This window comes from Trachemys scripta, chromosome 2 (assembly GCF_013100865.1).
Source record: "Trachemys scripta elegans isolate TJP31775 chromosome 2, CAS_Tse_1.0, whole genome shotgun sequence".
In the NCBI taxonomy this organism is placed as follows: Eukaryota; Metazoa; Chordata; order Testudines; family Emydidae; genus Trachemys; species Trachemys scripta.
Genome location: NC_048299.1, coordinates 242,433,658 through 242,448,623, shown reverse-complemented (window position 1 = coordinate 242,448,623; position 14,966 = coordinate 242,433,658). Strand labels below are relative to the sequence as shown.

The 14,966-nt window shown below is 42.3% G+C and overlaps 1 protein-coding gene across 7 annotated transcripts in view; it reads left to right on the top strand.

Annotated features, from left to right (window-relative positions):
* MTERF3 (mitochondrial transcription termination factor 3) overlaps nt 1-5,505 on the top strand; it is a 28,061-nt gene extending 22,556 nt beyond the window's left edge. For all 7 annotated transcript variants that reach the window (XM_034763336.1, XM_034763340.1, XM_034763337.1 and 4 more), the window contains exon 8: nt 5,254-5,505. In XM_034763336.1, coding sequence (XP_034619227.1) covers nt 5,254-5,448 — 195 coding nt within the window. In that variant the 3' untranslated portion in view covers nt 5,449-5,505. The remainder of the gene's footprint in view (nt 1-5,253) is intronic.
* Nucleotides 5,506-14,966: the final 9,461 nt, after the last annotated feature.

The following is a 14,966-nucleotide window of genomic DNA, read 5'->3' as shown; positions in this document are numbered from 1 at the left end:
TGGATTTCCGGAGTCAACAGCGGAGCCATCGGGGATCGATTTTTATCGCATCTTCACTAGACGCGATAAGTCGATCCCCAATAGATCGATTGCTACCCGCCAATCCGGCGGGTACTGAAGACGTGCCCTGAGGCTCGGGAACGGCAAGTGGTTCTTTAATGTCTCCCCTTTGCAGCACATGATACTAAAACACTGTGATTTAATTATTAACCAATCAGGATGCTTTCACTATATTATTATTGTGGAATATTTAGTCATTTTGTTGTGAGAATAATATATACATATAAAAATAGTAAATGAAACAATGAGTTCACACTACTGTGGTTCTTTTGGGTAATGTTAATCGCTAATTTGGCTCCTGAACCACTGAGTTCTGAGTACTACTGGACCTATGGTTTTCATGGGAAATAGGAAGGACACTGGAGAAAATTCAATCTAAATTATTGGAAAATCCAATCCAAAAAATCCAAACCCTCTTCATTAGGTATTTAACTAGTTCTGAAAATGCAGTTCTCGCAAAGACTTCTTTCAGATTTGCTCTGTTTCTAAGTTAAGTATTTTAGCTGGCAGAAGTTTAATATAATTAAATAGCTTGAATGTAATTTCTTGTATTGCCTTTAGAATGTATGTGGCAAGCAACAAAATGTCTTCACACATCAGTGTACTTCTTTGACTTCTTAAAATCTTTACTGAGGTGTATTGCACAAATAATTGAGTTCCTGATTAACTTTTTTTCTACTGCCTTACATTTTCTTTCATCCTAAAAATAAACAGTATATTTCGGGTTTACTTTACCCACTGCTGAAATGCAGTCATCTCTGAGTGGAACGTGGCAACTTTTTACAAGAAAAACGTGCAATTTAAACCTGCAAAGGGCAGTTTAAGAAGGAATTAAATGATTGTAGCCATGACACTGAGTCTAACATTCTAAATCTTGAAGTAAAAGCCATGGGATGGCTAATCTTAAGAAGTCAAGACCAATCAAAAAGGTAAACTAACAGACTGTTGGGGAGGATTCTTCTCTGTGTCTCTCCCTCCATCCAGGATCTTGATGACCATTTTTTACCCCCCAAGATAAAATGACAAAATCTCCCATTACTGCCCGTATCTCCACTCTTCCCTCTCAACATTCTCTAACACGGGGTTCTCAAACTGGGGGTCGTGACCCATCGGGGGTCGTGAGATTATTACATGGCGAGAGGGGTCGCGAGCTGTCAGCCTCAACCGCACTTCACTTCCAGCATTTATAATAGTGTTAAATGTAAAAAAGTGTTTTTAATTTATAAGGGGGGGGTCACACTTGGCTTGCTGTGTGAAAGGGGTCACCAATATAAAAGTTTGAGACCCACTGCTCTAACATTAAGTCCAATGGCCTCAGTGTTTATCTCCATATTCAACTTCCTGCCTTTGGTACTATTCACATCATCCCTTAGGTTCATGACTCCATCTCTCTTAGTTCTTCTCCTAACTACATGTTTAGCCATTCTTTCTGCGTACATTTTGAAGGCTTCTTGTCTGTTGTGAATCCCTGAAAGCTCAGTTCTTTGACACATCAACTTTTCCGCCTGTGCTCTATCCTTGGTGGGGCCCATGCACTCACTGTTAACTATTGCCTTTATGCTGATGATTCACAAATATAAACTGTCTCCAGCAGCTGAGTCTCATCTTTGTCTCTCTAACATCTCATTTTAGATAATGGATCATCACCATTTCAAGCCTCATGCAAAACCGAACACACAAACTTTCTTACCAAGCCCTCTCAGCTACCTCTTTTCCACAACAATTGATGCCACCATCCTCCCTGCCACCTAGGATTATAACTAAGGCTAAGATTTTGTCACCGATATTTTTAGTAAAAGTCACGGACAGCTCATGGGCAATAATGAAAAATTCACAGAAGCCTGTGACCTGTCCTTGACTTTTACTAAAAATACCCATGACAAAATGGGTAGCCTAGGGGGGAGGGCCTGGCCTCTCTTCCTCCCCCCCCCCCCCCCCCCCCCCCGCAGCAGCCGGGAGCTCTGGGGTTCCCTCTTGCCGCCTGTGGTGGCCGAGAGCTCGGTGGATCACCCCTGCCACCCATTGTGCATGGGAGCAGTGTGGATCCCCCCTGCCACCCGGGGTGGCTGTGAGCAGCAGGGATTCCTCCTGTTGCTGGGTCCCCCTTGCCGCCCGCAGCGGCTAGTAGTGGTGTATCCCTCCTGCCACCCTGGTGGCCAGGAGCTGCAGTGCTCCCCCCGTCACCTGCGGTAGCTGCGGGGCTCGCCCACAGCTCCCTGCCTCCGCAGGCGGCAGGGGACCCTGCAGCTCCCAGCTGGCGCTAGCTGAAGTCACGGAGGTCTTTGTAAGTCACAGATTCTGTGACCGCTGAGACTAAATCACAGCCTTAATTATAATTGGGTTTATCTTTGACGCTTCCCTTCCCCCCCCCCCCCCCCCCCCCCCCCCCAACATATAGGCCATGTGCAAAAATCTGCTCCTTCTGTCCTGATGACCAGATTATTTGTCCACACCCTAATTAGCTCCTGGTTGGACTACTACAGTCTCCTTCTCTCAGATCTATTTAGCACGCACTTTTAGTCCATCCAAAATCCCTTTTTTCACTCATTGCTTCCACTACTTCATCCCCCTCTTAAGACACTTCACAGCCTCACCATTGTGCTGCACATAATATTTAAGTGTCATGTCTTTACTTTTAAGGCCTTTCATCATTCATCCATGATGCTCTCTGGGGAGGAAGATGGCAACCTTCATGTGGTCCTACCCATGCTTCAGCATGATTAGAGCCATCAACATGGCGACCGAACACCATTGACAGCCTTGTGGTCCGAAAAGCAACTCAAGTGACAATCTTCAGTGAAATATGGCCCTTTTCAGGGCAAACATTGAAACATTGGCTTATATCTCTGTTTTCCAACTCAGTGTAGAAGGGGCCTCTCTCCACTGCAACATCTGATTACCTGACCAAGCTACTATGCAAACAGAAGACTGATGTCTTCACTTATCCATTGACAAAAAAGCATTGCAATGCCATATGAAAGAAGATAGAACGATCTCTAACCTGGTTTCTCTTTGTGTCTTCTCTGCCCTCCCCATTCTACCAATATCATCAGATTTCATGCCTCTTGTTCTCCTCTCACCTCTCCTTTCCTTCTTTCATGCTACCCCTTATGCTGGGAACGGCCTCCCCAAATCTTTCACCAAGCCCGTCCTTTGCCTCATTCAGATTTCTCCTAAAAATTCTCTATTTGTCATCTTGTTTATGAGAAGTGAGGGGAGAAAAAATGACATTTTTATTAACCATTAAAATAGTCTTAATTGTCACACTCTCTTCCTTCTTATTCCCTTATTGTCTGTTTCTGATCCCCACTTAGTGCCATGTCCTATTTAGATGGTAAGTTTTTGGGGGGCAGGAACATAGGCACTGCCATACCAGAACAGTCTAGTGACCATCTAGTCCAGTATCATAGAATATCAGGGTTGGAAGGGACCTCAGGAGGTCATTTAGTCCAACCGCCTGCTCAAAGCAGGACCAATCCCCAGACAGATTTTTGCCCCAGATCCCTAAATGGCCCCCTCAAGGATTGAACTCACAATCCTGGGTTTAGCAGGCCAATGCTTAAACCACTGAGCTATCCCTCCCCACTCCTGTCTCCAAGAGTGGCCAGAGTAAGAATACCATACCAATACCAGCCTCTTCAGAGGAAAGTGGAAGAAGCCCTGCAGTCAGCAGTTCTAGATAATCTGCCCCCAGGTAGTTTCTTTACTCCCCTTAAAGAAGTTGAGTGATGCTCTGAAGCATGAGGAATTATATTCCTCCCAAAACTCTTGAATTTGTTTTTTAATCCGTACTGCTATAACTCTGGATACCTTATCCATATAAATGCCCAATCCCTATTTGAATCCTATCGACCGCTTGGCTTCAGTGTTATTTTGTGAAAATGAGTTCCACAAGCTAATTGTGTACTGTATGAAATAAACTACCTTTTATCAGTTTCGTATAGCCGATTGGTTCTGCATTATAAAAGGTGAATAGCTGTACCTAATCTACCACCACTCTACCATTCATTATTTTGTACTGTATCATGTCCTCGTCCCCTCTTATTTGTCTCTTTTCTAAGATACAATTCTAGTCTGAATCTCTTTTCACATGGAAGCTTCTGTTTGCCTGCAATCATTCTTGTTGCTTATCTCTGAACCCCCATTTGTGCTATCACCTTTTTTTAAATAAGGTGACTGACTAGAACTGAACACAGTATTCCAGGTTAGAAAGTACCATCGATTTATGGATTAGCATATACAGGGGATGCTGCTTAATAGCAAACCCGATGTTAATAATTTTCAGTTAATGGGAGCTGATTCCATCCCATTACCTTTAATATTAATGGGATTTGGATATTGGTAATAGGCATGTTGCTTACTATTTTTTTTATTTAATTGATTGATTGGAATAAGGGCCCCATCCATAGGCAAGTTTGCAGGGCTGCAGCCAGGGAAGGAAATCCTAGGGCTGTGCGGTACCTCTTCCTGCGCTCTCCAGGGTGCATCCTGACCTGGCACTAGAGTCCCAGGCTTAGCCCATCAAAGAGCTTCCTTCTCTGGTGGCAGCCCCCTGCCTTCACAGGAGTTAACAGTCTGGGGCGCTTGCATCCCTGCCCACTGGGGAAGCCCCTGCAGGAGTCCTGGCGTTGCAGACTGGGAAGGGAGGTTGTGGGTAGGGCAAGGGAGGTTACAGTCCAAATGTTGGGGTTTTCCATGGGGAGTGAAGGCACTGGGAGTCCATGGGGAGGCATGGTACCTCTCCATGTGCTCTCTGGGCTTCATCCTGCATGCACCAGCTGCAGACAGGCTTGCAGTGCTGCAGGCAGGGAAGGCATGTCCCAATGCTTTCTTCCCTGGCTGCAGCTCTGCAAACCTACCTTATTGGCAACTTCCAGATAATGACAACATTTTGCTGGGAACCAAGCAGTTGCTAATAAATGGAATCCACTGTGTGAAGTTACTTTCTAGAGATTCATCATCACTTATTGATTCTTTGTTTAATTCCAACAGTGCTAATTTAAAAATAAAATCGAGTGTAATGTAGGATCTGGCTCATATACTTAATGAGGAATGGTTTCGAAAAATGAAGGGGGAAGATGCAAAACTTTCATTTTTATTCAGAACTTTTATTTTAGTTGCAAAACTTTTAGTTTTAGATGTACTTATAGAGCCTGAAGCTTATAAAACTCAACCTTTTCTTTTGTTTCCTAGGTTTTCAATTCAAAGCTATTACGAGTCAAAGAAAGACATATGTTTCTTACATTCTTGGGAAGAGCACAGTATGACCCAGCACAGCCCAGCTACATCTCTCTGGACAAACTAGTATCCATGCCCGATGAGGTGTTTTGTACAGAGGTTGCCAAGGCCTCAGTAAAGGACTTTGAAAAATTCTTAAAAACACTTTAATTAGTAACACATGTAAAAAGAGAGAGAATGTTATGAAATAAATGTGTTTTACAAAAACTGTTCTCTTCTGTCTCTTAACTGCTTATTTACTGGTTTAAAAAGTTATTGCTTATGAAATTACTGCAATGTGTAAGGATAAAGACTAATACATATTTTAAATTTATTTTAAATATGGATTTCTTAATAGAAAAGGGTTAAGCAAATGTATGTATAATTATTGACATAACTCTTGAAATAAAATCCTAATATTCATTCATGATTGGCAATGCAGCCAACTAAGCACACAAACTTATAAAACATGTTAAAATTGATTTTTTGCTACTTTTTCACCCACATTTTGCTTGTGTATTGTAAGATGAAAAACTGATCCTATTTTTAGTTTGCTTGGATGGACACCGTTTCACTTTTTGAATGAGACAGATAATGCTGGAGCAGGAAGATTATTATTCTATTCAATTCTATTGCACCGCTTATACATGCTCTGACATGGTGGCTCTCACACCAAAGGGACTTCTTAACACCTTCCAGTGAGTATACATCTTTCTTAGAGTAACCTTAGTGTTTACCTTAACAGTAGCTAGACAGCTAAGCAAATCTGTTCTTTGATATTTTTAAAGTACCAAAGGATAGCAAGTTGAAATTTAGTCCATTTACAAAATAATTAGAAATACTTTGATACTTCACTTGCCAATTTGTGTAGTTTTACAATCCATTTTCCTGTCTTTTTTTGTCTCTTCCCTTTTGCTGTGTGAAAGACACACAATGCTGTTGTGTGTACAAAGTTAATTGAAAAACAAATATTTTCCCCACAACTTTCAGGTATAGTAATGTTGAAAAATGTAATAATAGATATATTCAGATGGAAGTGATCTAAACTGACTGCATTCATTAATACAGAATTATAAAAAACAAACACCTTCATTGTCCATGCTACTTGCCAAGCTGAATAAAATGCATAAAGTAAATTAAACTAGACAGGACACTTTCTGATCTTGTCTACAGTCAGTATGATTCTTCATGCTAGCACAGTGATGTAGTGTTTGGCTTATAAATATTTTAAGAAAAGTTTAAAAACTAGATATTTTAATTCAAATTTATTAAAATGCAATTTTAAAAGCTAAAATTTGGAGCCTATGTTCCCTAATAGTTCTCTCCCTTTAAAGCAGCGATACTTAGACTGAAGGTCAGGAGTTTCAAGTGGCTCTTCACAGCACATGATAGTATTTCTAATAATTAGATTCACCAATCCAGCAACAAAGCAGCCTCTACAACACCTCACTGGTTACCCAGAAACCAAAAACACAGTTCCCTTAAAACAATCCAGCCTTAAGCTCCCACCCAGGCAGCCAAGTCAAATATGATGAGGATTACTAAAAATCTTCATCATATAAAAAATTCTATCAATCCCAAAGGATCAAACACATTACCCACCAGGTCAATGAATATTTCAGTTCTTACCTAAATACACGCTTACAGCCAATTCTTAACTAAACGAAAATGTATTAAAGAAAAGAGAGAGTATAGGTTAAAAGATCATTATATAGACAGATATGAATAAAGTTCTTAGTTTAGTTTCATAGAAGAGATGGTAAGCTTTAGAGTTGCAAAAAGTTATTTCAAAATAAGTTCCATAGGTTATAGTCCAATATCAAGATGACCCAGACTGTAGCTGGGGACCAAAGTCTTGGACTCAAACTTTCCCTGATGAAGCCTAAGCAGATCGGAGATAACAGGATCAGGGCCCCAGAGTTCTTTTTATAGTTCTCTGGCAGCTTCTTGACAGCAGGCAAATAATAGGTGAAGCATTGTGGCTTTGAAGTAGGCCTATTTCCTAAGCATCACCAGTTTAAAAAAAAAAAAAAAGCTCCATCTTCTGCCATTTACAGATAGTTTATTACATAATTCAAAGACAACGATATTACCACATTCACAGTTCATTTAAAAGTTAATATTCCCCTTTGATCTTTGCCTCATTAGAACATAGTGACGGACAGGAACCATCTGGTGACACTGTTAATATCTAACGATATAGGTAAACTAGACTACTACAATCACTATCTTCTTCCAATTCTTTAACAATACAAGTCTACATTTCAAAGCACCAGTCTATTTAACATTACTTTGCTAGCTATTTATAAGGAATAGACCGAATTATCATTTACATTTTTAAAAAGTAGAATTTCAGTAATTTTGTCTGCAAGTTGCTTAACCCTTTCTGGCTCAGTGTCACAATCATGAGAGCAATCACCACTGATTTAAAATAAATCAAAATGGATTCTGGAGCACATTTCTGCAGGGTGGAGTGGATTCTGCTGTGGCATTGCAGAATAGACTGAGCCTGGGGTCTAGCAAGTACCTACCCTTTTTAAATGGAGCATGCATAAGAGGGTGGGTTCGAATAAAATGATGGTTATAGTTGCTGGGGTTGCCTTAAGTCTACTTTTCTATACCTTCCAGGGTGCCAATGTGAGGAGGAAGGCCCACAGCCCTGGAACCCTCGCTGCAGTGCCTGAGACCTTGTTGGGACAGGGAAGACCCCAATTCTGATTACTTGTGGGAGATGGGGAGGGAGGAATTAGGGAAGGGAGCTGGAGTCCTGAGCTGGGTGGGCTTCTTCAGACTCCTAGGGCTCTGGAAACAATGTGGTGTCAGTATCCTTGGTAAGGAGGGGAAAGGATAAATCTTTTGCTGTGCTGGTAAAGCTAATATGTATTCCCTAGGGCGACTCTACACTTAAAATGCTACAGGGGCAGAGTTGTGCCACTGCAGCACTTCAGTGTAGACACTACCTATGCCAACAGGAGGGATTCTCCTACCAGTGTAGGTAATCTACCTCCCCCAAGAGGCAATAGCTAGGTTGACAGAATTCTTCCACTGACCTATTGCTGTCTTCTTGGGGACTTAGGTTTGGTCTACACTACAAACTTAGGTCGACATAAGCTGCATTAAGTAGATCTAATAATGTATGTGTCTACACTACCGAGTTCTTTCCACCAACCTAAGTGGCCTGTAAAGTCGACTTCTGCAAGAGGTGTAGCACTTGATTTGACAACCATGGGTCGACATGGGGATAGTGTAGACACCGCACTGTGTAATTCAAATGAATTGGCCTTCAGGTCTCACAGGCCTCTGCTGTGACCACGCTGGAGAGCACTTTCAACTCCATTGCACATCAGCCAGGTATGCAGGAAACAGCCACTCCCCTGTTAAAGCCCCGGGAACTTTTGAATTTTCATTTCCTGTTTGATCTGTGTGGAGAGCTTGCCAGCACAGCTGATCATGGAGACTCAAGGCCACAAACACACTACAGCATGGAGTACGCAGGAAGTGGTGGATCTTATTGCTATGTGGAGAGAAGACTCTGTGCAGGCAGAGCTCCGATCCAGCAGAAGAAATGCTGACATCTATGCCAAGTTTGCGTGGGATATTGGGGAGAAGGGCTACACCAGGGACACGCAGTAGTGCCCCATGAAAATAAAGGAGCTTCGGCAAGCATACCACAAGACAAGGGAGGTGAACAGTTGTTCTGGTTTCACCCCACAGACATGCCGCTTTTATGAGAAGCTGCATGTAATTCTCTGCGGCAACCCCACCACTACCCCTAAATGCTCCGTGGATACCTCCCAGGAGCCCCAGGCAACCTCGAGCAACAACGAGGAGGAGGAGGAATAGAAGAGAACATGAGGCAGGCAAGCGGAGGATCCGTTCTCCCTTACAGCCAAAAACTGTGTTTAACCCTGGAGCCCATCCCTTCACAGGACCTGTTGACAGCGGAACATGAGGCCAAGGAAGACACCCCTGGTGAATGCACATTTCCAGTCAAACTGTAGGGATTACATGCTATTATTTTTTTGTTTGTTTAATCTGAACAAAAAAGGAGGTGTAGTGGGTATCGGTGGCCACTCCAGCTACACCGAGGGTGCTCTCCAAAGAAGACTGTTTATGTGCACGGGGATGGCCCAGGAATCCTCCATGGAGATCTCTAGAAAGCTTTCATGGAGGTACTCTGCAATCCTTTGCAGAAGGTTTCTGGGAAGGGCTGACTTATTTCATTCACCATGGTAGAACACTTTCCTGTGTCACTCCAGTATTAAGAACATAAGAACATCAGCACGGCGATACTGGGTCAGACCAAACGTCCATCTAGCCCAGTATCCTGTCTTCCAACAATGGTCAATGCCAGGTCCCCCAGAGGGAATGAAAAGAACAGGTAATCATCAAGTGATCCATCCCCTGTCGCCCATTCCCAGCTTCTGGCAAACAGAGGCTAGGGACACCATCCCTGCCCATCCTGGCTAATAGCAGTGCCACTGACTTGAAGGTATAAGTTATGGGACAAGTGATGTTGTTTGTCCACAATTTCAGCCTGTGCACGTCTGCGGAAGCATTCTATGTAGAGGTCCAGTCTGTCATTTTGACCGTCAGGAGGAGTCCACGCAGAGTTCTTCTTCTTGTAGTGTTGGTAAGAGGGTTCCTGTGGGTCAGTGCACTGTTCAGTGGTGTGTTGAAAATATTCCTTGAGTCGGAGATGACGAAAGTAGGCTTGCAGATCACCGCAGAACTGTAGCGTGTTCGTGGGGATGGTGGGACAGAAAGAGAGTCCCCGAGATAGGACAGACTCTTCTGCTGGGCTAAGTGTGTGGTTGGAAAGATTGATAATGTTGTTAGATGAGTTGAGGGTACCACTGTTGTAGCCCCCTGTGGCAGGTAGGAGTTTAGATAGCTTACTGTCCTTTTTCCTCTGTAGAGAAGTGAATTGTGCATTGTAAATGGCTTGTCTCATTTTTGTAAAGTCCAGCCTCGTGGAAGTTTGTGTGGAAGGTTGGTATTGTATGAGAGTCTCCAGTTCTGAGAGCTCATTCTTGATCTTCTCCTGTCTGCTGTACAGGATGCTGATCAGGTGGTTCCTCAGTTTCTTTGAGAGTGTGTAGCACAGTTTCTCACCATAGTCAGTGTAGTATGTTGATTACAATGGATTTTTTACCTTCAGTCCATTTGGTATGATGTCCATCTGTTTGCATTTGGAGAGGAAGATGATGTCTGTCTGTATCTGTGCAAGTTTTTTGTTGAGGTTGATGGATTTCCACTCCATACGGCTAAATTTAGTGCCTTGCATAGTGTCAAGTATCAGGGGGTAGTCGTGTTAGTCTGTATCTACAAAAACAACGAGGAGTCTGGTGGCACCTTAAAGACTAACAGATTTATTTGGGCATAAGCTTTCATGAGTAAAAACCTCACTTCTTTGGATGCATAGAGTGAAAGTTACAGATGCAGGTAATGATTCCCAACATTCTGTTCGTTTTTTTGACTGCTGCTGCATGTTGAGTGGATGTTTTCAGAGAACTATCCACAATGACTCCAAGATTTCTTTCTTAAGTGGGAACAGCTAATTTAGACCCCATCATTTTATATGTATAGTTGGGATTATGTTTTCCAATGTGCATTACTTTGCATTTATCAACATTAAATTTCATCTGCCATTTTGTTGCCGAGTCACCCAGTTTTGAGAGATCCTTTTGTAGCTCTTTGCAGTCTGCCTGGGACTTAAGTATCATGAGTAATTTTGTATCATCTGCAAATTTTGCCACCTCACTGTTTACCCCTTTTTCCAGATCATTTATGAATATGATAAATAGGACCGGGCCCATTACAGATCCCCGCGGACACCACTATTAATCTCTCTCCATTCTGAAAACTGACCATTTATTCCTACCCTTTTTTTCCTATCTTTTTCACCAGTTACCAATCCATGAGAGAACCTTCCCTCTTATACCATGACTGCTTACTTTGCTTAAGAGCTTTGGTGAGGGACCTTGCCAAAGGCTTTCTGAAAATCTAAATACACTATACCCACTGGATCCCCCTTGTCCGCATGCTTGTTAACTCTGCTGGCATAATTGCAGCACACAGCATTGCAGCATAAGGACCAGGTCTGCACCCAGATGCATGCAGCATTTGCTCCCTTGCTGCCTCTGTTACCCTCAGGGGAGTGATATCGCATAGGGTCACCCAGGGGAAATGGGGGAAGTTTTGAATGCTAGCCCTTAAACCACAAACAATTCAACAAGTAACACTGCTCTATAGCCAAAATGCTTCTGAAATAAATGTAGTCAAACTTTACTAATTCTGGGTCACTGAGAACGAAAACGATGCTTAAAATTGTTGATTGGCTCTAGTTTTCAAGATATGCTGTTGGGTCAGTATATAATGTTTTGCCATCAATTCCAGTTGGTCATGCAGTCCATATGAAGGAAACCTATGACAACATGAAACAACTTTTGAGGTGCATAAACTATGACCAACATCAGTGGCAGCTTTGTGGCGATCTGAAGGTTGTTGCTCTCTTGCTTGATCTGCAGACTGGATACACAAAGTACTGCTGTTTTCTCTGTGAATGGGATAGTCGTGCAAGAGATTCCCACTACATCAAGAAAGATTGGCCACTCCGACAGTCATTGGAGCCTGGGAGGAAAAGTGTTCAGCATCCACCACTTGTTGAATCAAGGGAGATTTTGTTACCACCCTTCCACATCAAGCTGGGGCTGATGAAGAACTCTGTCAAGGTCATTGACAAAACACAAGCAGCTTTCAAGTACCTCCGTGGAAAATTTCCAAGGTTAAGTGAAGCTAAGATAAAGGAAGGTGTCTTTGTTGGTCCTCAGATTCGTGAACTTCTTCGAGATGATGCATTTGACCATGCACTGCGTGGCAAGGAAAAGACGCATGGAAAGCCTTCCAGTTAGTGGCAATAAATTTTCTCGGAAACAACAAGGCAGACAACTACAGGTTGTTGGTGGAAAACCTCCTCAAGGCATACAAAAGCCTTGGTTGCAACATGTCACTAAAGATACATTTTTTGCACTCACATCTAGATTTTTTTCCACCGAACTGCAGAGCAGTGAGTGACAAGCACGGCGAGCGATTTCACCAGGACATTGCAACAATGGAGAAACGCTATCAGGGCAAATGGAGCCCATCAATGCTTGCAGACTATTGCTGGACAGTGACAAGAGATGCTCCATTTAATGAATACAAGAGACAAGCCAAGAAGCGCCGAGTAGACACTGAATAGGACTAAACTATGTACATAAGTTTTTTGCCTTTTGTTTCATAATAAATTTTATTTATATAACCCTTTTGCTGATTTTTAAAGTGTTACATAAATAGGACAGGTGAAATATTATCATGTAAAGCAACCATAAACACATGAAAAGACCTAGGTTTACAATTTATGATTAAAACTCTATCTACACAATATACATAGACCTAAAATGTAAAAACTTAAATAGCTTAGAAACAGTAGCCAATCATTTGTTTTAATTGTCATATTTGAATTCAGCACATCAAAATACATAATAAATAGCACATTTTATCTCTGAAGCAGACGACTTCTCAAAAATTGTAGACCAGTGTTATCTGCCCCGTTTGGTGAAATCTGGGTCACACAACCATGCTTTCCTAAACATGCCATGGTTGTTGGAAGGGATCACCATGTATTGTGAACTGTACTAGGGGAAAAAAAGGCAGGGTGTGTGGCTTCCTGTTTGTCTCCCTTCCTCCCCGACCCGGTGCCACTTTTTAAAAAAACAAACTATTTGGGGGGCTTTACACTGGTGTCTGTCCTCAAGCACCACCCAGGTTGCTAGGGGAAAGGGGATTTTTCTCAAGTTCCAACCTGTGATCCCAAGGATGTGTTCATAAAAGCACCAGCGCAAGACCTCTTGCCCATGTCTTTTGGCCTTACTCACCATGGCTGGAGCAGCACACTGACTCTTACAATAGCCAGTAGTTGTGATTACGTTGTGGCTTGCAGTGAAGTGTATTGAGGGGTGGATTTTTTTTATTAAAAAAATTAACCTTGCACCAGAAACAATGTATCCACTGTCAATGCTACCCTTGTGCTTTGTATTCCTTGCAGCTGAAACCTTGTCCATCGGGACATCCTCCACACTGGGACAGACTTTCCCAGATTAGAAGGCGGAAAAAGAAGACTCGGGAGGACATGTTCAATGAGTTAATGTGCGCCTGCGAGAGTGACAAGATGGAGCTCAGAGCATGGAGGATTACACTGTCCATGAACCTGGACATGGACAGGAGAGCATGCAGGGAACAATGTTTTGGTCCCATAAGGCATTGCAAGCCCAACCCAAAATTCTACTTGGCTGCATGCACTGTGGAATAGCTACCCACAGTGTAAGTGCTCCGTGTGCCAATGCAAACCCTGCTAGTGAGGATGCACTCCACCCGTACGATGAGTGTAGTGTGGACAAGCAAGATTGACTTGCTTAAATCAGAGGCTTGATGTCAACTTACATGAAGTCGACTTAACTTTGTAGTGTAGACGTGACCTTAGTTCTGCTTAATTATGCCACTAACCAATGTCATTAAACTGAGTTAATTTTCTGCTGTAGACCAGACTTTAGGATCAGTACTGAAGTAGGGAGTCTCCATAGAAATAGGAAAAGATGTTTGTTTTAATTTAGTGTGCTTTTCTTTTAAAACTTGTTCCATCGTGGCTTTCTCAAGTTCTTCCTATTCCTAGCCAGTGAATTAAACTGCTTAAGTAAATTGGTCAGCCATTAATAATGCTCGTGACCTTTTCCAGTTCAGAAGAAATTCTCAATACCTCTGATATGTGCAATGTTTCAAAATAAAGTTGTAATTTAAAATAATAGCTAATAATTCATAGTAGTTGTATCCTAATACTTTTGTGTGTCAATGTGTATCGTGTTGGGGGCTAGTATAAGAAGAACCAATGGTGGAATTATCTACACTTTGAGTAGTCCTTGAGTTGTATAATTTAGAAAGATATATTAGGTTTTTCATATACAGACGCTCCCTGGATTACGCAAGACCCGATTTACGTAAATCTGCATTTATGGAAAAAGTTCCGTAAGCTAGAAATAAAAGTTTTTTTTTTTTTTTTTTTTGCGTAATGGTTGGAGATACATTTCCGACTTACACAAAATTCGAGTTACGCAAGGCATAATGCTTGCATAAGTCGGGGAATGTCTGTATTTTTAAGGGCAGAAGAGACCATTATGATAATCTCTACTATCCACATAACACCAGCCCTAGAATTTCACCAGTTCTTGCATAGGGGATAAATCTATCACAGGATTATGAACCTAGAACGTCTGCCATTGAATTCCAGGGGCTATACCTTAGGCCTTCAGCCTGGCTTCCTACATTGTTTCAGTTGTTTGAACCGTCATGTATTTGTTAAGCAAGTGAAATATTCAAATGAGTCCAAAATACAGGCGCACCACTTTTGTGTAGCCAGCATGCAGCCATCACCTGACTCTATTAAATATTTGATCACTCTCTATTTTTGGAGAGACTTTAATCCCTCAATTATACTGACAACATGGGGGGAGGGGCATTTTAAGCCCAGTAAAAGGTCAGCTGGCCATGTCCCCCCCCGGCCTCCGCATGTCTTGGCATGAGAGGGGCAAGACACAAAGCTAACAAGGTCTCCCTGCTGTGCAGTGTGTCCATACTGCACCGTTCTTCACTCT